The sequence below is a fragment of the Balaenoptera acutorostrata genome, chromosome 4 (genome assembly GCF_949987535.1).
Source record: "Balaenoptera acutorostrata chromosome 4, mBalAcu1.1, whole genome shotgun sequence".
NCBI classification, from domain to species: Eukaryota; Metazoa; Chordata; class Mammalia; order Artiodactyla; family Balaenopteridae; genus Balaenoptera; species Balaenoptera acutorostrata.
In genome coordinates this window covers 90,920,254-90,943,077 of record NC_080067.1, presented here as the reverse complement: position 1 = coordinate 90,943,077, position 22,824 = coordinate 90,920,254, and the positions used below count along the sequence as shown (strand labels likewise).

General features: G+C 44.1%; 2 protein-coding genes across 7 annotated transcripts in view; both read left to right on the top strand.

Annotated features, from left to right (window-relative positions):
* The window catches only part of GRAMD1C (GRAM domain containing 1C), a 103,582-nt gene extending 94,155 nt beyond the window's left edge, over positions 1 to 9,427 (top strand). For all 3 annotated transcript variants that reach the window (XM_057546104.1, XM_057546103.1, XM_057546105.1), the window contains 3 exons: positions 1,797 to 1,907; positions 2,128 to 2,233; positions 7,716 to 9,427. In XM_057546104.1, the coding sequence (XP_057402087.1) occupies positions 1,797 to 1,907; positions 2,128 to 2,233; positions 7,716 to 7,796 (298 nt within the window). In that variant the 3' untranslated portion in view covers positions 7,797 to 9,427. The remainder of the gene's footprint in view (positions 1 to 1,796; positions 1,908 to 2,127; positions 2,234 to 7,715) is intronic.
* Positions 9,428 to 9,980: 553 nt separating this feature from the next.
* Positions 9,981 to 22,221, top strand: ZDHHC23 (zinc finger DHHC-type palmitoyltransferase 23). Of its 4 annotated transcripts, XR_009008269.1 has the most exons (6): positions 9,981 to 10,461; positions 11,038 to 11,232; positions 13,288 to 13,998; positions 15,584 to 15,751; positions 17,620 to 17,957; positions 20,065 to 22,221. XR_009008269.1 is itself a non-coding variant. In XM_057546096.1 (5 exons), the coding sequence occupies exons 2-5, from the start codon at positions 11,072 to 11,074 to the stop codon at positions 17,885 to 17,887; spliced, it is 1,308 nt and encodes a 435-aa protein (XP_057402079.1). In that variant the 5' UTR covers positions 9,981 to 10,461; positions 11,063 to 11,071; the 3' UTR covers positions 17,888 to 22,221. The 4 variants fall into 4 exon arrangements, 3 of the variants coding, with proteins under 3 accessions (XP_057402079.1, XP_057402080.1, XP_057402077.1); XM_057546096.1 differs by having other exon boundaries at positions 11,063 to 11,232; positions 17,620 to 22,221; XM_057546097.1 differs by having other exon boundaries at positions 15,593 to 15,751; positions 17,620 to 22,221.
* Positions 22,222 to 22,824: the final 603 nt, after the last annotated feature.

Genomic DNA, 22,824 nt, shown 5'->3' with positions numbered 1-22,824 from the left:
ATCTGATTTGTTTCTACCATCATAGATTTTTAGGGAAGTACCATAAATTTAAAGGGAATATTTTTATATGCAGGCTGATGAAATCTCAACAATGCTATTTTACTCTGCTTGATTAGACCAGTGGTCCTTACCCTTTACTGTGCATAAGAATCACTTGCTGAAATACAGATTTCCCAGCCCCAGTCCTACAGATCGAGTCAGTGGGTCTTGAGTAGGGATCAGGAATCAGTAGTATTCTAAAACACACGTGCAGGTTATTCTGATGCAAATAATCTGAGGATTGTAGGGTAAGAAATACTGGGGCAATTAGTCTGAATCTCAGAGTGTTCTACTGGAATCTACTCAGCCAGTCGTATTTAGACTACTGTTATCTCCATGGCCGTACTTGGATCTTAGGTAGTCCATCACATTTAATTGAATTAGTTCTGACTGGGTGATACACTCTGGGTTTTGGAATGAAGTTCTTATATCAGCTGTTTTTTCTAATTATAGATTTCAGAACATACAAAATGTTTGTTGTGCCTTTGAGTTTTTTTTTTTTTTTTTTTTTTTATTTATTTATGGGTGTGTTGGGTCTTCGTTTCTGTGCGAGGGCTTTCTCCAGTTGCGGCAAGTGGGGGCCGCTCTTCATCGCGGTGCGCGGGCCTCTCACTATCGTGGCCTCTCTTGTTGCGGAGCACAGGCTCCAGACGCGCAGGCTCAGTAACTGTGGCTCACGGGCCCAGTTGCTCTGCAGCATGTGGGATACTTCCCAGACCAGGGCTCGAACCTGTGTCCCCTGCATTGGCAGGCGGATTCTCAACCACTGCGCCACCAGGGAAGCCCGTGCCTTTGAGTTTTATAAAAGGTTTTCATATTCTGCTTCCATTGGTTTGCTGTGACAATTTTGAATAGTAAATATTATCTGTGATCTTTTGTATTACTTTGTAGAAGATTTACACTCAGATGTTGAAATGTTGATCTATACCCCATTTCAGTGACACAATAATTTCATAGATTTGATTTTCTTGCTACTACCTTAGTTTTCATTCAAGAAAAATCTTCTTCTGGATGGGTAAAAGTGAATACGATGTATTTTTAAGGGCAAGTCAATATTTTAACAGAAAAAATAAGAGAGATATGATGCCACCTATGTATTTGCATGTATGTGTAATGAGATACGTTCATTCACTTGAAATACTATTGTGAGAACCAACAGAGTAAGTTTATTTAGCAGGTAACGTTTTATATATGATCCAATTAATGTATGTTTGGGATTTGAAATTTTGTCCAAGTTGAACTAGAAGAAATTTCTGCTGAATGGTGATTTTGTGAATGTGAATTTGTTTTGGCTTCTGCTGTGAATAAGAGGTACATCATGATCTATCTAAGATCAAATCCATATTGATCTTTATTTCCTTTCTGAAGTGCAGTATTATGTATGTATAATTGCTTAAGACAAAAGCACCCAAAAATAGATCTTGAAAGCTAACATGGTAGATTTCTAAGCCGGTGGTCGCACATCCACACTGGTTGGGATTCCTAGCAGAGAAGAGACGTCAGGGACAATCCCAACCTGCTTATCTGGGGACTTTATTGTCACTAGTTACCTTCTAACTGTTCCCTCAACATCCACTGAATACTTAAAAATAAGTATTTCATACAATAAAATGGGGTAATTGATTTAAATAATAACAATAATTGGAAACTGGTCTGGATAATATACATTTTTGAAGCTTTTGTGTGTCTACTCTGCATTAGCAACGCTTTAGGTCTGAGTAATAGTGGATTAACCAGGTCTGATTTGCTCTGCCTAGTTTGCTGTTGCTGGTTTTATTGAATGTGACGCTGTTTCTGAAGCTGTCAAAGATAGAGTATGCTGCTCAGTCCTTTTACCGTCTTCACCTCCAGGAAGAGAAATCTGTAAAGTAAGTCTTCTTCCCTCGCAACCTATTATGTCAATAATTCCTTTGCTGCAGGAAACTTAATTCCAATTTTAGAGATTTTGGTCTGCCAACTATTCTCTAGTCATAAACATTTTTGTTTACTTTTTTGTTTTATTTGCAAATTTATAGGGCACTGATGATTTCTAGAGACGAAAGCCTAGAAGCTATTCCCTTGATCTTTAAGATGGTATTTTTCTTTCAGTTTAGCCTCTGATATGGCGTCAAGAGCAGAAACTATTCAAAAGAGCAAAGATCAGGCCCATCGCTTAAAAGGAGTGCTCCGGGACTCCATCGTGATGCTGGAACAGGTCAGCACCTCTGTGTACCACGTTACTTAGTAGTCATCTCAGTGAATCAGCTGCTCCTCTGATTGTGAGAGAGTATTTACTGTACCAATATTGAAGAAATCCCCCTCCTAGAGGCACCTACCCTTGCCAGTTTCTGGATTATACATTTTATAGTCACTTGTACTTTTTGTTTTTAACAAAATGGGAACGTACTGTACTTACCGTTGCATACCCTCTTTTTTCAATTAGTAATATATTTTGAAGATGTTTCCCTATCAGCTTGTATACATTTACCTCATTTTTTTTTTTTTGCCAGGTTTGAGGGTAAGGATCATGAGTTCGTGTCAGATTTGAGGTGCTTTTTTTAAAAAAATTTATTCATTCATTTATTTATTTTTGGCTGTGTTGGGTCTTCGTTTCTGTGTGAGGGCTTTCTCCAGTTGCGGCGAGCGGGGGCTACTCCTCATCGCAGTGCGCGGGCCTCTCACTATCGCGGCCTCTCCCGTTGCGGAGCACGGCTCCAGATGCGCAGGCTCAGTAGTTGTGGCTCACGGGCCCAGCCGCTCCGCGGCATGTGGTATCCTCCCAGACCAGGGTTCGAACCCGTGTCCCCTGCATCGGCAGGCAGACTCTCAACCACTGCGCCACCAGGGAAGCCCACCTCATTCTTTTTATTGGTCCTTCCGTATAAAATTTCATGCTCAATATCAGCTCTTTTTATAGAAGTGGTAGATTGCTCATTATTTTGTTTTATCTATTAACCATGCTCATTATTTTGTTTTTAATCTATTAACCTGCTCATTATTTTGTTTTTATCTATTAACCATGTATCATGGAGATACTTCCATGATATCCTCTTCTTTTAACAGCTGCATAGAATTCAACTGTACATATGTGGCATAATTATTTTACCAGTTCTCCATTGAAGAATGAACATTTAGGTTGTTTTGGTGTTTTGCTGTAAGCATTATCTCTTGAACATAGTGTCATCAATGTGTGCTGCTCAGTTCTATGAACCAAAACTTAGGATTCCCTTTGAAAAATGAGGACTAATACTTCCATTATAATATAATACATGTGTACTTTTCAAAATTGAAAAATAGAGAATAGAAGAGAACCTACTAGCATTCAGACATAATCACTTTTAACATTTTGTTTTATTTGCTTCCATCCTTTTCTTCTACGCATTGGTTTGTTTTTTAGAAGATTCAATTATTGAGCATTTCTTAGAACATCATGTGGGGCACTAAAGGTGCTGCAGTTAGTAACTTTCTCCTCCCCCTCAGCAAGGAGTAGATCATACTCTCCCTTTTCTCCTCATCCTCTCCACTCATTTCCTGCTGACTCTGAACTCATGACCATGCCTCAAGGAGAAAAGAGACCCTCCCTCTCCTTCTATAACCAGATCTACAGACCTTCCCGTCGCTGCACCCGTCCTGTTCTGCACTCCATTAGAAGCATCGCTCTGCCTGTGGGACGCAAGTCCCAGCACGAGCTGGCAGGAGACTCCGTCCACCCCTCTAGCTTCCCCATCTTCAGACTCCCTCATTCAGTTGGATCTTTACCATCAGCACCTACCCTGCTCTCTTATCTCCTACATTAGAAAACCCGCGTCATCCACATCCTTCTCTATCTGCTCATCTGTCGCTCTCCTCCCTTTCACAGTCAGGCACTCTCAGAGTTGCCTACTCTGGCTGTCACTATTTTATCCTTTATAACTCCTTCACTTTTTTGAGGTTTTATTTTCACCAAAGTCACTCTTTCACATGAAGAGTTAACTTGTTCTACAGGGTTGTTTCAGAAAAATAGCAATCCTGGTATCCTCTTCTCCATTTCTTTCCCAAAGACAACAATCTAACTCTCTTGGTGTATTCTTCTGGTGTTTACCTCCATATTTATAAACAACAAGCATGTGTTGATACTTCTTGATTTTTCAGTCTTAGACGTTATCTTTTGACTGCCTGTTACGGAGACTGGGATTTTGTTTTCTTTCACCTCTTCATGCTCCCATTTCTAATCCCCCATCCTCCAAAGGAAGTTGTAATTTTGGTTAGATCAGTATTCAGTGTTGGCTTTGTTTTGATTAAGTTTACTGTTCTGAGCTGAGCCATAGAATGAACCACGGCTACTTTTTATTACCCCTGAAATTTTCTTCTTATTACAGTTGATTATTTTCTTGTATTGTTTATAAGTGTTTCATGCCCTGATGCTCTGTCTCCTCTCATCATCTTCGGTCACCTCAGGTTTTCAATCCATGGAGCCTCTGACGGGCTCCAGGCAGGGCCGGTGGCCCTCTCTGCAGGTGCACAGCTATCATCTTGGGGCTCCTGTTGCCCATCTCCTGTTTCCCATATCCCATGTTTTCTGCTTTCTTGGTTTCCTCCCTCCTTTTAATGGAGCATATCCTCTAGTAGCTTCCTGAGAAAGAGGGTATGGAGGTAAATGTTTTAAGACTTCACCTGTCTGAAATATTTTATTCTGTCCTCCCCCTTTGATTAATTGTTTGGCTGGGGATAGAATTCTAGCTTGGAAATAAGGTTCCTTCAGAACGTCAAAGGCATTGCTCCATTGCCTTTTGGCTTCCAGTGTTAACTACTGAGAATTCTGAGGCTGTCAGATTCCTGATCCTTTGGTCTGGAAACTGGTGCCCTTTTGCCCTGGGATATACTGAGCTATCTGGCTGATGATTTTCCCTCCTCCACCTTCTCTCCCCTGACTTTCTATAGCACCTGTAATCAGGTGTCTGCCTTCTGTTGGACAGGTTGTCTAACCTTACCTTTTCTTTCCAGCTTCCATCTTTTTGCCTTTTTGTTCTACTTCCTCAGAGATTTCCTCAACTTAATCTTCAAATTCTTTTACTGAGTTTTTCAGTTTTTGCTAACAAGTTTTTAATTTCAAAGAGCTGCCATTTCTCTGGATTTTCTTTTTTAATGGCATTGTGAACTTTTTAAGTGGCCATAATATCTTTCTCTCTGACCATATTACTGATAATTAAAAAAAATTATTTTTCTTCTTCTTGCATACCCACGTTCCAGCAAGGTCCTTTCCCCCTGTTTTGATTTCTATCCTTAGGGTTAGAGGATTTCTTTAGATGTCTGTAGTCCTTTGCTGTCTGCTTGTGTGGATCCAAAGTTCTTATCGTACGGGTTGGGCTGGTCTACCCTGAACTTCTTGGTAGATCTGGCTGGGCCGTTGGCTAAGAAATCCTGATGTCAGTATCTTTAGGTCTTTTCTCTTGGACTGGTCAGTTTCCACCGAGAAGACTTTTCCAGTCTCCTCCCTGAAGGACTAAGGGCTGGCTGCCAGCATTTTAGGTGAGTGAGAGTAGAGAGATCGAGGAGGGCAGGGCAAAGGGATGATCTCAACGTGTGGTATACACGTTTTTGTATAATCCCATTTTGGGTGTGGTACTGCTATCTTTAATGATGTGTTGGTATCCTCCTGGCCAGACTGCCAGAGACCCTCTTTTTTATCCTCTCCAGAAAATAGGACTTTAGACTTCTGCCCAGGTAGTAGGAGAGGCCACATGTCCAAAAGTTCATCCAATCCTTCTTATTTCAGTCCCTTCCTCTTTATTCCCATTTCCAGAGATGCCTGTCAATTCCTGAGGCTTTAGAGGATTCTTCAGGGTAAATTTGGTTGGTTCTCAGCTTTCCCTACTGTTAGCTTAGGATTCAGCGTTTTCAGGGCTGCTAAGTAATCCATCCGCTATCCAGTTTCCAAAGTTGTGTTGCTATTGTCGCCTTTTCTGTTTTCCTCTGTCCTTGTGGACTTACGTCTTAAAAAAAATCCCTTTACCGTGCTTTTGGTGGTGTTTCAGGAGGGAGCAGAATTGGATGCCTGTATTTAATCCGCTCACTCACTCTTCAGCTCACACTGCCTTGATTTCTTCCCCCATATCTTCCACTGATACTGCTCAAGCTAAGCTCCCCAGTGACCTCTGGCTTTTAAAGTTAATATACCTGTTTTTTTTTTTAAGTTTTCATCTTACAGTGCCAGCATTTGACAAAGCTGACCATTCCTTTCTTGAAATGTATCTAATCTTCCCTTCTTTGGAACCATGGAAAAAAACACAGCTTTATTGTGATATAATTCACATACCATAAAATTCACCTTTTAAAGAATTTTTAGTATATTCACAAGGTTGTCCCACCATCACCACTATCTAATTCCAGAGCGTTTTATCATCTCCCAAAGAAGCCCTGTACCCATGAGCAGTCATTCCTATCCCTCACTCTCTCAGCTCCTGGAAATCACTAATCTACTTTCTATTTCTATGGGTTTGCCTATTCTGGACATTTCATATAAATGGAATCATATAATATATGGTCTTTCATGCCTGGCTTCCACTTAGCATAATGTAAAGCTGCTTTTTGCTGGTTAAAAAAACCATCTCCGCTACCTGGCCTCGTCCTCACCCAGTGCTGCAGGCTTTTGTGTTAGATTCTCTTCCCTTCTCCTTTACTGCCCTCTAGGTGACCTTAGCTGCTCCCCTAACTTGGAATACCACATGGGGCAATGGCTCCCAAAGCATGTCTCTCACCCTGACACCTCTTCCCTGAGTCCAGACTCATACAGCCACTTGCTGACTTGTCGTCTTTACCTCGAGGCTAACAGGCATCCCAAACTGATCATGTCCAAAACAGAATTAAGTTTTCATCTTGAGCCAAACCTAGTTCTCCTCTAGTTGACCTAATTTCAAAAAATGATACTACTATCCTCCAGTTGTTCAAGTGAAAAACTCCATACAGTGTGTAAGTATATATTTATCTGTGTAATTATTCACTTTAGTTCTGAGTCCCTCACTAGTCTGTAAGCTCCATGAAGGCAGGGACAGTGCCTATTTGGTTCACCATTGTATACCCAGTACTTAGCACAGTGCCCAGCATGTAACAGGTAAGCAAAAAATATTTGTTGAATGAATGAACACAAAAAAGAATAAGACATAATTCTTGCTCTCAAGTTGTCTACAGTTTTATTAGAGAAATCAGATGTCCATGTGTATTGTTAAAGACTATAAAAAAAGTACAAAATTAAGCGTCAAAGTAAGTAGTAAAGCTTTAGGAGTTTAGAGGCAGGATGATTAGGGAAAACTGCATGGAAACAGTGGGGATGGGTAAGTTTTAGATAGGTGAAGATGAACATGAGCATAATAGCAAGCAAAGGCCTTGCGTGGAACTTGAGTTGTTTAGGGGATGGTGGGGAGACCACTGTAGCTTCAGAAACCATTTCAGAAAACAAGCCCTTCACTTTGGATCATTTGATGAATAGACTTATTGGGAGGTAAAGCACACAGTAGTACGTTGTAGGAAGAAGTGCAATACTACAGCAAATGAAAAGAACGCTAGCAATCACACTGACAGATAACCGAAGGAATCAGGTGTTTTATAGTTAGTCTTTTATTTGGGCATCAGTATAGACAGAATTTTATTAAATGCAAACTTTTGGCATACAAATAATCAGAAAAATTTAAACAATCTGATTTTGAAAATTTTCTTTGCAGTTGAAGAGCTCACTCATTATGCTTCAGAGAACCTTTGATCTACTAAATAAGAACAAGACAGGCATGGCTGTCCAAAGCTAGTGATCTTAAGGACCAAAATTATAGAGATATGTGGAACCAAAAGAAAACGTCTTGAAGAAAACCAGAGGGTGAAGGATTTGAATTGTCATAGGAACATTTCCATATTTTCTCATTATTTGTACTTCTAATATGAACATTCTTTTTAATAACATTTATTGGAGAATTAGTCTCTGATGGCCTTAAGAATCCATCCTTTCATTTCTTATACACAATTCTAAGCTGTGAATTTCTCCAGTGAAGCGTGAAATATATTGTGGATTTGAATTTCTATGATACAAAAAGAAAATGAGACATTCTGAACTAAGTGGTATGGCCTCATTTTCACAGTGAGATTTGAAGTTTGACGCTTTAAGTTTATCTGTTAGCACAGAATCAGTATGTGTCCAATAGGCTGCTTTCACAGTTGCGATACATTCAAGAGGATAAAGAAGACAGTAGAAGAAGAAATCTCTAAATCATTACTAACTTTGAAGGATCAGTTTTCAGGCATATATTATAACATTTATAGGTTCGTGTACTGTAAATATTATCAATACAATGTCTTCATTTATTTAGCATGTAAATTCAATAGTCAAATCTTTTGAATCTGCATGTTGATGATTATTATCTGTAAGGTTCTTCAGCCATGTGGTATCTTTATGAAAGAAATAGGTGTTTCTTCAGGTGGCTCTCAGAGGTGAGATTATTTTGCCTCTTCATACATCATATGGCAGAAGAGTCAATTTTGGAAAAGGAAACATGTAGGATACCATCTCTCAAAACGAAGAACCATGCTCTGAGTTTTAAAAACTAGAAGATTATGTTAAAATCTGGGCATTTTAGTGACAGATCAAATGAATACTTGAACTAAGCTTGGCTTCAGCTTAGCAAACTTTCATGGTGGAAATGAGCCATCTGGTTGAAAATATTATAATTTGTGGACTACTTTTCAGTAGCCACGTATGGCTTCATTTACTCATTCACATGTGTGGCTTTAGGCAGTCAGTTGTAAGCCAGACACAAACTTTAGCTCTTTAAGAAAGACTTTGGGGGGCATTATCTCCCAATATAAGTGCACTGACAAGTTGTAAATCAGACATGAGCTTTGGCTCTTCATTAAAAGTTTTTAGGCGTATGTGTCTCAATACAAGTGATGTCTCTGGAACAAGAGAAGGACAGTGCAGAATAATTTGTATATATTCTTACTGCTTGAATAACAATTGCCTTTAGTTAGATGTCTCTTTTTTGCCCAGAGTCACCCAAGCCACATGGGATTGCTAAAGTCATTTTCGAGATGCCCATAGAGAATGAAATTATTGACTGGATTAGAGGAAAAATGGGTTTCTCTGGGTGAATCTCAACTAACCTACCTTGGGATACCAGTGTACCTACCTGGAGGTTTTTGATAAGGATTTATGATGTGTCTGACTGAGCAAGAGTGACTGGATTGTAAACTTGAAATCTTGTTCTCTGTTAATTTCACAAAAATGGTCACTGACAAGCTGAGTATTTTTGTGATATTTCTTGAAAACCTGTACTTCATAAAATACCTCAAAGAAAGTTACCAAAGCTAAGTTGCTTTATAAATTACGACTAAATATGTATGCAGAATTCAATTAATTGTATTTGAGCCTATGTAAATTGAATATCAATAAAACCCCAAATCTCTGAGTTGTTTTTCTTCTTTTTCGGTCATACCCTCCCCAAACTAGAAAGCCTGTTTCTGTGAAAACGTATACATGGGCCTACACCCTTTAAAAATTTTTTTGTGCAAAAGTGAAACCCAAAGAGGACTCTCATCTTAGGGCAGTTTCATTTCAAATATGCAGCTTTCTGGAGCAAGAGTACTAGATAGGCCTTTTGGTCTCATGTAGAGACTGCTGGCCAGAAATCATGAAAATGAACAAGTTGGATAATTAACAGAGCAGGGACAGTGACCTGGGCCTTTAAGAGAAGGTTAGCGAATTTGGGGGCGGTACGTCGGTAACATTTTGCCGTGGAGATCTCCCCCAACGCCTGTTGCTGGCGTCTGAACGAAGACCTGCCGACCCACGGGTCTCACGTTTTTAGGAAACTCTCAGGGGTCCAGGTTTCCCGTATTTCCGCCTTCGCCGACCCGAAGGCTCGGGAGGCTGCCCTGCCCACGCGCCGCCCGCAGGCACCCGCGGGGCCGGGCGGGGTCCCGGCGGCCGTCTCTGGGGCGGGGCGGGGCGGAGGTGCGGAGTCAGTCCGGCGCCCAACAGCCTGGACCCGCTGCCAGAACCCGGCCTTCGCTCCTCCGCTCCCCCGGGCGCCAGGGCCGCGGGCCGGGGGAGGGGCCTCGCCGGAGGGCTCCGCACGTGCGGGCGGGGGATGCCCGGCGCCGGGGGCGGGGCACCCGGAAGCTCGCGGACTTGCCGCGCTCAGCCCGGCCGGCCGTGGGGCGGCTGGGGACACGGCGGGGGTTGGCGGGGGACACCGCGGGAGGCGGGCGCACCGCCCCAGCGGCGGCCGGCTGTGGTCACAGGTGGGCGGCGGCGGAGAGGGCGCGGCGGAAAACGGAGCCGGGGTCCCTGAGACTCCAACCATCGCGTCGGGAGCCCCGTGGACCAGAGATCGGCAGACGCGTCCGCGCCTCGGGAGGAGCCGACCCTTCTCTCCGCCTCGGCCTCTTTGACTGCAGCCGCACCTCGGCCCGGGAGCGCAGGTAACTTCCTTCCCAAGGTCATTTTTCGGGCTGGGCGGTGTTCTCGGCCAACCCGCGTCCTCACGATTGGCCGGGGAGGGAGAGGCGCGCCCACCTCGCGGCGGGGAAGTGGGTCTGGACGGCGACCCTGAGCGCTACCCGGGCGCCGGTGGCCTCTCCAGAGCCGGGTACTCGGCCCCAGTGGATACACGCTTTGTCTCCGCCCGCAGCCCCGAGGGTGTTTCCACCCGCACCCTGGCTTCGGGCGGGGACAGCCCGGCCCTCCCCAGGCCGCACCCGCAGGTACGTGCAGCCACCTATGCCCCGGCTGTCCCGGGCCGCGTAGTAGGCTGTCGTCATGGGAACGGCTAGCGCCCAGGCGGCGCCTGTCCTGGATGGGGACCTGGCAGGGAAGGCGCTTGGAGCCCCTAGAGCCCTGGAGCTCTGTGTCTGGCCAAGCCGAGCCAGTAAAGCCTGATGAAAAGGGGACCACCTCCCCCTCTTCTCACTTTTGATTTCTCAGGCGTTGGTGGTTAATCAGGGATAGGCTTGGGTGTGCTTGATATGAGTTGTGTTCTTTCCACTTTACCTCCTGAGGGCTTCTTATGCCTCGTGGTGACAGGTGGAAATCATGACCAAGAAGGGCAGTATGAAGCCAGGGAAGAAAAACAAAGCGGAAGAACCTGAACTGGAGCCCCTGTGCTGCTGCGAGTACATAGATCGAAATGGGGAAAAGAACCACGTGGCTGCTTGTTTGTGTGATTGCCAAGATCTGGATGAAGGGTGTGATAGGTAAGAGCTGTGTGTTTCTTGATGCTGGGCTGATCCCTCCCGCCTTTTTGAGAACTACCATGTATACTTTCAGCTTAGCCATCCAGAACACTAGAATTTGCTCTTCATTCTATTTCCACTTATCTCCAACTGAAAGTTGTCTTTTACGTCAAGTGTGAGGACTTTATAAAGATGAATTATTACTCAGTAGTGCACAACTGTCTTTTCAGCTCAGTGTACTAGGACATTATTATTTCTCATTTAAAGGGAGGAGGTGACGGAGAGAACAGGCAGATAAAGGGATAGTAGGCAAGTTAAACGCATTAAAAAAAATAAAATGCATGCCAGGAGAATCTGTAAGTTTAAAATGAACACATTAGTACCAGAAAGTTCCTACAATTCTCAGTGGTCTCAGCATTCAGAGACTGACATCTTGGGACTGGATTGCACTTGGCCACACAGGGCCTTGAGGGTTGAAAAATCATTTTCCTGCTCTTGGATTCGGTTTCACCCCTTGTTTCTGGGGAGGAAATCCAGCCAGAAGGCATGTTCCTCCCCTGGACCGGCTGTTTTCAGCATGAGCAGCAACACAGTCCTGATTGATGCTATTGTATTTGGCTTTTATTTTCACCGTTATCCCAAGTGATGGAAATTAACTATCCAAAGAGATGATTTCTAACATCACTGAAAAAATTTTGTGCCAAACAGCAATAACCTGGTTTTTATCCATTTTCTAAATAATTATATATTTAAAAATTATCACATGGAAAGCATAATGTGGGGAGAATACAGATGGTGGAAACTTGCTTTTCCCATCAATAATTCCTTCTGGTTAAAAAAAGTCATTGCAGTGGCACACTGCTGATTCGGAGCTTGGTATGTTAATCTCGCCATGAGAAGCATTCTTGGGGACTACTGTAGTCTAGTACCCCATAATCCCTTTGTAATTCTTCCTTGACAGTGTCAATAGTCTTTTACAAGTGTCTTTAAATGTAGGTTCTTTAGTCTTAGTCTAAAATCCATACTGAGAAACTAGAACACTTTGGACTAATGAATGGAGAAATGATGCCTTTTCTGTAACCTCCATCACTCAAGACCACAGCTCTTCCATTAGCCTTCTAACTCTTCCTCCCTCCCAGCCCTTGAGACCTGGGCTGTCCCTGAGTTTTCTTCTCTCTAGACCCTTCTGGATGAGATGGGCTCCCAGCATTTCCACAGACCCGCTGCTCTGTATGCCTCCCATATAGTTAGTTTCCATTCACTTCCAAGTCTAGCCCTATTTTTTAAAATTCTAAATTTCTTTTTTTTTTTTTTAATTCTAAATTTCTAAAACCAGTGTTATCCTTCCTTAAACTGTTCCTTTCCATAATAACCTAAGTATGCGAAAAAGTCAACAATACTACGTGTCCACCAAGCTCAGTCATTTGACTTGTACTAGTTTGACCTCCACGCTTCCTTATGCAGCCCCCTGCCCTACTGGACTGGTTTACTCCCCCGGCCCAGGACAGGTTTTGTGCTGCACACGCGTCTCTCCGCTGGAACGCCTCCCTGCCTTGCTCTCCACCCACAGGAATACTAGCCAGCTGTCAAGGTCGAGCACAAATCCCTCTTTTCCCACAAAGACCCCTGTGATGACTCCACCCAGAAGTGTGTCCTCTCCTCTGAGCATACCTTACCGTGTTTGACTGTAATAGTTCATTGGGTGATTTTGCTACTTTGTCACTTATCTAATATTTCTTGAATTCTCATGTTGTCTTCACAACTAGATTGTGAATTTTTTTGAGATTCTTATGTCTCTACGCCCACCCCAGTCTGAACAGGACTTACGTGGAATACATGTGTATTCCTGTATATTTGTTTCGTGGAGAAATAGTTCTGTTAAATATCTAAACATTTTCTCGTTCGTATTAAAAAATTATACATGAATCTGAAGAGCTCGTGTTTAATAGTAAGGAAGTAGAATGCTTGGTCTTTGGCATCTTTTATCATTTATCCTGCTGTCTGGCCTACAGTGTTGAGTGGTTTTTAATTCAACAAACACGTCAGAGGTGCCTTCTCTGTGCTCTCTCTGAACAGATGGATCACGTGTAAGTCCGTGCAGCCCGAGACCTACGAAAGGATCATGGATACGATCTCTGACCGCCTCCGGATTCCTTGGCTTAGGGGAGCCAGGAAAGTTAACATTAGCCTCCTTCCCCCACTCTTCCTGCTGCCTGTCTTCCTCCGAGTGGCTTCGTGGCATTTCCTCCTGGGGGTGGTGGTTTTGACCTCCCTCCCTGTGCTGGCTCTGTGGTACTACTACCTCACTCACAGAAGGAAAGAACAGACCCTGTTTTTCCTGAGCCTCGGACTGTTCTCTCTGGGCTACATGTACTACGTGTTCCTGCAGGAGGTGGTCCCCAGGGGGCGCGTAGGGCCCACTCAGCTGGCTGTGCTTACCTGCGGGTTACTTCTCATACTTTTAGCCTTGTGCCGAGCCAAGAAGGATCCAGGCTACCTCAGGAGCCCAGCAAACGGTGACAGATCTCTAAGCGGCAGCCACACGGAATACCTGAACAGGACAGGGCCGGAGAAGCCCAAAGGGTTCCCCGGCGCAGACCCAGCGGGCGGTCTCAATAACCGCGCGCCCAAGGATGAGCCTAAGGGCTGCCCCAGGACATCGGCCGGAAGCCCCGCCACGGGGAAGGAGGACTGGTGCGCCAAGTGCCGGCTGGTGCGGCCGGCCCGGGCGTGGCACTGCCGGATCTGCGGCTTCTGCGTGAGGAGGATGGATCATCACTGCGTCTGGTATGTTGGAAAAATCTGGAGGCTTGCGGAGGGTACATTCACGTGAGACTCTCTAGCCGGGTTTGCTCTTCCTTTGTGCCATCCTCAAATTTCTCTCCTTCCCAGCTTTACACCTTGGAGATATTTGTGGGCTGTTATGATGTTCCCACTTAGTCATCAGTTTTTTGAGCTTCACAGATTTAGTTCTTTTCAGTCATTTCCTGAAGGTGTTTTTTTTTTTTTTTTCCTTTTCCCCACTTTCTCTTTTGAGCTGCCCCTCATCTTCTCCTTTCTAAGAGAGAAGTGTCTACAGCTGAATGACTTTTTTAAAAAGAATGTATCAGACACATTATAGGCACATCTCCCTGTGCTCACAGAGCTCAAGAAAGTGTTCCTGTACTTTTAGGTGACTCTGATCCTCTGACCATGTATCCGTCATCATTTGATGCTACCAGGGATTTCTAGTTGACATTATTGACTTAAGGCCCTGCCAGATAACTCCCTATTTGGTTAGTGGCGCAGAAATGGGCTTTTTGGGTACCTCTTTGCTGGCCAGTGACAAACGAGGACACCTGAGGACACCCGTAAGATGTGCGGTGCAACTTTTAAAGAAAATGTTGCAGCTTTACTGAATAAATCTTAAACTAAAGGAGCGTGATTGATTCAGATATGAATGCTGTAAGTAGCATGTTTGCAACTTGCTCTTGAGGCAGTCATGGTCAGTGAATTATGCCTTTTATCTAGGATTCTGATCACGTCACAGTCTCCCCCTCAGAAGGGGACGTGGGACAGGGTGAGGGTGCAGACAGCCCTGGAGGACACAGGAGCAGAACTTAAGTTCAAGGCTCATGAACAGGGACAGCTCTTTTCTGGGGCTTTGTCTTTAGGAGTAAGCAGGTATTTTCATTTTTAGGTTTTCCTCTTCTCTCTCTTCATCATTTATTCTCGTGCATACCTGGGTGTGTGCGTGCGTGTGTGCAGGGTGGTGGCCCATTTACAAGCGCTGGTTTGCAGAGGTCCTGACAGCCTCGCCTGTGAGATCTCTGCCCGCAAGAGCATCCCGGCATGCCTGTCATCCTGCCCTGCAAATGGCCATGACATGGGACTCTGTACCTGACAAGTAGTCTGCATACTATTGAGTTCTCTACCCCACACTGTGTTTCTAACCTCTTGGGATCTTTTATTAATATGTGTATGTAATACATGTTTTCCCACATTGTATAATACTTCTGATTTAGCATTTTTAAGTTTTTATGACTCTGATACCATCCTATCTTTATGGGGTGATTACACTGTTAACTCTCTTAACATTGGGTAACAGACTTCACTTATTAATATCTAGAAAGATTTGTTAGCCAAGTTCTGCTTTTTTACTTAGTCTTGTCCTTAAGCTAATGATATGATTTCACTTTGCAAAGAGCGGGGAGTATAAGACTACATCTCTCAGCAGACGAGTTTTTAATTCCCTAAAATTGAAAAACAAGAGAACTTATTTTTTAATAACTGAAATTCACACTATCTCTGTTTTAAAAGCTTTCTTGTTTATTGAGCTATTAGAGAACTTATTAAAACATGTTTGCTTTCTTCCCCTCTGTGCTGTTTTGAGGATAAATAGCTGTGTCGGAGAATCGAATCATCAAGCATTTATGCTTGCCCTTTTGATCTTCCTGCTCACCTCGGTGTACGGGATAACGCTGACCTTGGACACCATTTGTACAGATAGAAGTGTCTTCACAGCTCTCTTCTATTGCCCTGGAGTTTATGCAAATTACAGGTGAGACATGGATATCCCATACGGGGCCCCACGGAAGAGGGAGTGGATTTGCAGTGAATGTACGGGGCTGTGATTCACTGCTAGGTTAGGGGTTCTCACCCAAAACACAGGACAGGTTCTGGAGATGCTGGGTATCCCTGAAATTGCCAACACACAGTTGTGCAGTGGATACGTGCATTTTTCTGGGTGATGTCACAAGGAACGTTGACCTTAAAAAGTGAGGAACCAGTGCTCTACAAGTAGGACTAGGCTTGCTCAGGGACTTCAGGGTCAAACGACCACTAGCGTGCCCAAGGTAGCCACCGTGAAACTGAAATGATAACTAAAGTAGCAGTCTCTGGGTATGGATGTGGTCTCTCTCGTCGCTCGTTATCAGGGGAATTCTCACTTTATTGCTGTTTTCTGGTGCTTTGTAGCCCAGTCTTAATTTACCGCTTCTGACCCTTTCATGAAATGCTTACATTCTTTGTAACCTTTCTTTTCTATTTAACCTCCATTGATTTTTTCCTGTTCTACTTTTTTTTTTTTTTTTTAATCACCACTCATGATTACTGTGGTATCTAGGTCAGAATTTCCTTCAGTGTTTTTAGGTTGGGGCCCATTTATACAGTGTGATGATCTCCATGCTGTAGCGGAAGCGGGAACTTTTTAGTTTTGTTCCAGTTCCCTCCCCACCCCGTCCCCGAAAGCTCTGCTTTAGGACATTTATCACAACCCACTAAGAATAGTAGTCACTGAAGGATTTCACAACCTATCAAGACTCTCAACACAGAGAAGACAGGAACTTAACCTGCGGAGGAGGGCCCATCTGTTCTAATGCCCACGAATGTCTGGGTCTGCAGTGGCGAGGGGGAGATCTGTCCACAGACTGGTACAGAGAAGGGCCCGCACAGGGGTGCTGTGTGGACAAAGCAGGGAGTGTCTTGAACACAAAGAGCGAGAAGAAAGCAGAGGCCCTTGGGGGTCGTTGTGCCTGTACGCTGGTAAGCATGAGTTTTCTAGGCTTTCTGTGGGCCCCGTAAATGAAACGAGGGACACAGTCCTGCTACTGTGTTCTCAGTGCTGTGGACCCACGATTCATGTCTCCTCACCGGGCCTCAGTTTTCCTCATCTTTGTGGCGATTTAATCATCCCTGAGGTCCCTTTCAGCTTAACAGACGAGGATCCTGAATGGATTTCCCTAGAACTCACGTGCAGATGTTTGAAAATAATCAATTGGCAGACGTTAATCGGCAGCCTCCCCTCACGATCTCATTAACGAGCTGGAAGCAGCTTTCTTGTCCTGGGTGATGCTGTTTGGTTTTGGAAGCGGGATTGGCAAGTGCGATGGTGCCCCTGGTGCTCCTTCAGAGCTGACAAGGGAAGCCCTGCCGGTGCTGGGAGCTGTCCTTTACCTGCGCTCGTCAGCCTTGTCGCGAGAGAACGGCGATGAGCAACCTTAGCCCTGCCCCTCGGTTCCCACCCACAGCCCCCTTGAGGACGTTTACAGCAGTCTCACGGCGCCTCCGTTTTCTTCTGCGTTAAGAACAATTTAGGAGTTATTCATGCAACAGACAGGTCTTGACTGCGGTCGTGTCAGACACTGTTGGCCGTGTGGGGGACACGAAACACACAAAACAGTCCCTGCTGTTCTAGCATCACATCCTAGAAAAGGAGGCACCGGTAATTATAAGATAGAACACGGTAAGAGTCATAAGTGAAGCAGGTTATTGGCGCTCCGAGGAGAGAAAAGTATCTTCCAAGCGGGGTAGTCAGGGAAGGGGCCAGCGTCCTTAGGAGTAAGTACTACGTGTGTAAAATGTTACCGTGGGGAGAGCTCTCTGAATGTGAAGCGTTGGCCGCCCTGACCTGCCTTTTCCTGCTCCCAGCTCAGCTCTGTGCTTCACCTGCGTGTGGTACTCTGTGATCATCGTGGGGGGCATGGCCTACATCTTCCTGATCCAGCTGATAAACATCAGCTACAACGTGACGGAGAGGGAAGTGCAGCAGGCCCTTCGACAGAAGACGGGGCGCCGGCTGCTCTGCGGGCTCATCGTGGACACAGGCCAGTACAATCGGGGCTTCCTGCGGAACTGGCACCAGTTCTCCACCCTGGGCACGCGCCCCTTCCACCACCCTGCTGAGGACATTGTATGAAGTGCCTTCTGTACGGCTCCGGGGGCGGGAGGGGCGCTCCCCCCTCTGCTCCCCTGCATCCTGCACTCCGGTACGCGCAGGATGCTTGTGTTTATCCCCAGTTTCTTAAAGGCATTATAGGGCCACGCTCAGGTTTAGGCACTGGACTGGGAAGAAATTAATTTTTCTGACTTCACAATTTAAGGGATTTTTATATCAAAGCAGCAAAAGTAGAGCCATTCCTTTCCAGTCACCTTATTAACTAACTCAGTCACGAGAAGTTGAAAAGGATGTGGATTGCTAATGCAGAAATTGACAGAAGCAATTGCCACCCATTAGTATGGGAGAAAGAGCTTAGGATTAGGTAGTTCTAGTCCCTCTTTCAACTCCTAATAGCCATGCGACCGTTGGTCAAGTCGCTTCCCTGAGTCTCAGGTTCATTTGTCAAGTGGGGTACTGATGCTGCCCTGGCTACCTCACAGAGCGGTTGTGCGGGGGACGCGGGAGGTCACGAGGGGGATGCGGTATGTGGAAAGCACTGAACAACAACGAAAACCTAAAGCACCGGAGAGGTATGAAGTATTATTAGGAGACTCCTAAGACTGGAAAAAACATTTCAGGTCAGAATATTGAAGCCAGTCCATTTTCAGCATTTCAGAGTGAAAAAAAGATCCCCAAATACCATGTTGTACAGTTATGGGGATTTCTCTTTCTGAAGTATTAGACATTACCTACTCAAACAGGGTAGAAGATGACCAAATGGATTTACGCTGTCATCTCATCTTGAAAGTTGATAATAATTACAAGCCTAATTATTGCTAGTATAATGCACAGTGGTCATGAGTTTAGGTGATGAGTTCTTATATTGATCTTATTTCTTATGGATTTATTCTGCTTGGATTTGCTCTAAGTAACTCCAGTAGGCAACAATGTTTTTTTCCTCTTCCCATGTGTTGCCTGGTCAGGTGCTAACACACTTGTGACAACGGCTGGACGAGAACAGACACTCCTATGGGGAAGATTTTACTCTCTTTGTGGGCAGGGTGGCTGGTTAATATCAAGAGCTTGACTTTTTTGTTGATATAAGTAACTCAGACACCGTCACTAATAGCACTAAGTTGCAAAAACCAGTATTCTGGCGTTCACATTATTCTGGCATGAACTCTTTTTGAGGGGCTGATTGACGTCTTCCCACTTAACTTGCACATTACTTCTCATTCACCTTTCCCAAGATAAAAGTATCTCACTAGGAGAGAAGAAACAGGGTATATGTGGTTTCCACTAATTAATAGATTACTGTTCTTCCCTAGCTCTTCCTAAATTGTTTCTTTAATCGTATCTCAAAACGGAAAACGTGTAAAGGATTAAATATTTAACGTGGGTCTATTCTGGCATAGAATTAAGATGAGGCAACTTCACGTGGGGAAAAATACCCTCTTGAAATATTTGGTTTTGTACCTGTACTTTTTTTTGGAACCCCAAAGAATTCATGAGCCCTTAAATTTGTTTTGGCTAATAGCTTAATATAGGGAAAATATTGCCAGCTTTTTCAGTCAGTCTTTCTGTGCATGCTGCTGTAGCAAGAGGTTTATAAAGGTCGAGAAGAAATATTGCTGCTTCTACAGCATTGCCACCCTCTGCAGCTGGCACCGTCCCTAGTGCTGCCATCAATCGAGGCTGTCCTTAAGACAGGCACCACATTTTTATACAGGCTTGTCGTTGCTCTCCCTAGAGGCGGATTGTTTAGTGAACGATGGGCTCCGTATTCCACTAGGATGAGCCAAAGAGCAAGTCTGGGGATGTTAGCAGAGTCTGTGGTTTGTACAGTGGTACCCTGTCCCTGGTCCAGAATCAAGCATTCATTTGGAATTAACATTGGAGGTGATGTAACGAATTCCTTTCTATGTGGGTTGGAGATGAGAGAGAGAGAGAGAGTAATGATGTCAAGGACAGCACATGTGGCCAGAAATCTCTGCTTGTAGTCTCTTGAATGCCAGATGTACAGCCAACTCTGATTGTCTAGCAATTGATAATAAAATTCATAGAAATGTTAGACTAGTCAGTAATCTTGGCCTCTTGCCAAATCTTTAACAACAATCAAAATATGATGTGCTGAAGCTGAGGAGTACCCTGAAGACCAGAGTCATTTGGGAGAATTAGGAATGATCATCACCTTTGTAACATTGCACCCCTAACAGGGTTACCTGGATGGGGCAACTCACCGTTTCCCTCACTCAGAGGAGAACTCCTTGTCTATTATTCTGGTTGACTGGAGCTAAGGTGCTTGTTTGAAGTTGAGAACTTCACGGTTGGCAGTTTACAGAAGAAAGCTCAAGCCTTTGAAAAGCTCCGTGGTTCTGTGGAGGTAAAAGCCTGCTGAAGTATTTGCACCAAAAGGAGCAGCAACCAAGGGGCTACCTGTGAGCAGTTTCTGTAGACTCTGGGATATCCTTGGTCTGTACTCCTGGACTTTCAACCCTTTTTAGGGTCTGGAGCTATTTGAGGGATTTCGTCCTTTGAAAGGACAAGGCCTCTGGGAACAAATGAGTCCCGGGCGCAAGTGGTGGCGGCGGCTGGGGGAATTGCCCTGCGGACCTGTAACCTCAGTTTCTTGGCCGTAGGGGCAGGCCCGCCCCAGCGTATTTCAGACAAGTGCGTTCCCCACTTTCACCCCACATCCTCAGTTTCTGTTAAACATACTGGATGTGGAGTTGAGTAAATGATCTGCTGTAGTCTGACCACTTCCATTACTGTCATGCCACTGTGTACTCTTCCCGGGGGAGAGAAATGGGTCCACTTGAAAGATGTGAGGGAGAAATAGTTGAGGATCAGGATTGCACGAAGGGAGAAAATCCTTCAGTATTTAGAAATGTTTCTTACGCTCCCCAAAGAGTACTTTGTGCTTATAGCTGGGCACACCTAAGGTGAACGGACCACTGACCACGGCCCTCCGGTAGGCTCCTCTCATGCTGCTGATAAGCCTGAAGTGTGTTTTGGGGACGCTGGGCTGCTCCTCTCACGTCAGCCACCTGCGTGTCTGTTTTTAGGATCCTGTAAATCTTTGCTCTCCAAGTACTGGTGGTCTCCTTTGGTGAATGAAGTAAATATTGTCTTCCACTGTACCATCTGCCTAGCAGAAAGACTGCTACAAACTTTCTCTTATGCAATAGTCCTTGGTACTTCTAAAATTTTTAGCAAGAGAAAATTTTCTATAATAGAATCTTCCACTGCCAGAAAACACAATGCTGGTAAGGTTCTCTGTAATAGTGACCATCTGCTTAATAGACTGTTTCCTTTGGGTAGGACATTTGCTTTTTATTATAAAACGCAACTAATATAAGCAAAAATATGACATCTAGAAGCACAGTTTTAACCAGGATGTTTAAAAATTAATGTTTTGTGAGGTTTAAGCGTCCCGGTAAGTAGGTTTATATGACTTCATTTTAGCTATATTTTGGTACCCTGCATTTTAAAAAGGAGCAGTTCCTCAAACAAGCAATGGATAGTAGAGACTTTTGCTTGAGGCACCTGTTTGGAATCTGGTTTTCTCATCAGCAGCTTGACAAGTATGCCATTTTGTATTAAACATTGCCAAGGTGATGCAGGGGGAGAACGAGAGCTATGCTTAACTGATTGCTGAATAAAATTTGGTACGTTGTTGTGGATGTTTGTTGTAATTAACATAAACTTTTTGCAAAATCAGCTACATTTAATCCTGTTTCTAATGGGCAGTTATCCCCACTTGAGTTGGCACTAAGGGTTTCACTGTAGTATCAGCAGCAGGCCAAAGACTGAATGGTTTAGTGGAGACGCATTCCTCAGAGGTTGCGACTGTTTCCGAGATGGGCTTGTGACGTTACTAGCTAGCCTTCCCGATGGCACCTTTAACTTACAGAAAACTCATACTGTAAAAACAAACCTTTAAAAGCAGAGCTAGTCTATTCTAGTTATCGATGCAACTAAAATCCTCTATTTCTTCACATGGCATCACTGACAAGATGCCGTGTTACAGAGCTCAGCTTGTCGCGGTCCTGTGGTCTAGGTGATTTGCCGGTTGGAGTTGTTGGGGCCTCTGAGCCTTTTCATCTGATTACGTTTCTGGGTCTGATGTTAGACTAGAGGAAACCCAGAAAAATTTATTTAATATTAAATTTAACGTAAACTGATTCAGCAACGTTAAAGGGGACTTGTGAAGCCAACACTGGACGCTGCGGGCTAAACGTTTTGCACTGTTTTTATACTTGTATTCATATCCTCTTATCACCTCAGACTCAGACACAAGGCCTTTTAAGTGGAGATTTTAAAAATTACTGCCATTTATGTAAAATAACGTACTGTGACCAAGTTGTTTAAATGGAAAATAAAGTGCTTTCTTTAAGGAAAATCGTTGATGTTTCTTGGTGTGTCTCCTGAACTCTTTTGCTTTAAGAAAAGCCTGCATTAGACCTGGGCTGCTTCTTTGGCTACCTAGATGTCCCCATCCTGTGGACTTAAACCGTCCCTAGCCCTAAACTATTCTTTTCCTTGTGGTTACTTTTCCAGTTTTGTAGGCCAGGGATACTGCTTATTTGGGCATTTTGTCAGCAGTAACACTTTAAATCATATCTTTAAGAGAGTGCAGCAAGAAACGTTAGGTCATTTACTAAGTCACTTACTAAGGAGGTCATTTTCTAAGTTATTTCCCGGTGTCTCTTTAGAAGGTTCTATAAGTAGATTAAAAAGTCCTCGCTGGCCCAATGAGAATACGGGCTGCTGAAGACTCAATCTCTAATTGATGCTTGAGGTGAAATAAAACTAAAATAAAGAGAGAAAACTTAAGCTTTATGGGATTTATTTAGGCCCCTGGCAGGTTTACTTGAGGTAGTCACCCTTATCTACTGGCTTGACATTAAAATAAAATTGATACTTTATTTCTGGGGGCTAATACTGGCCAATATTCTATAACCGTGCTATTGATA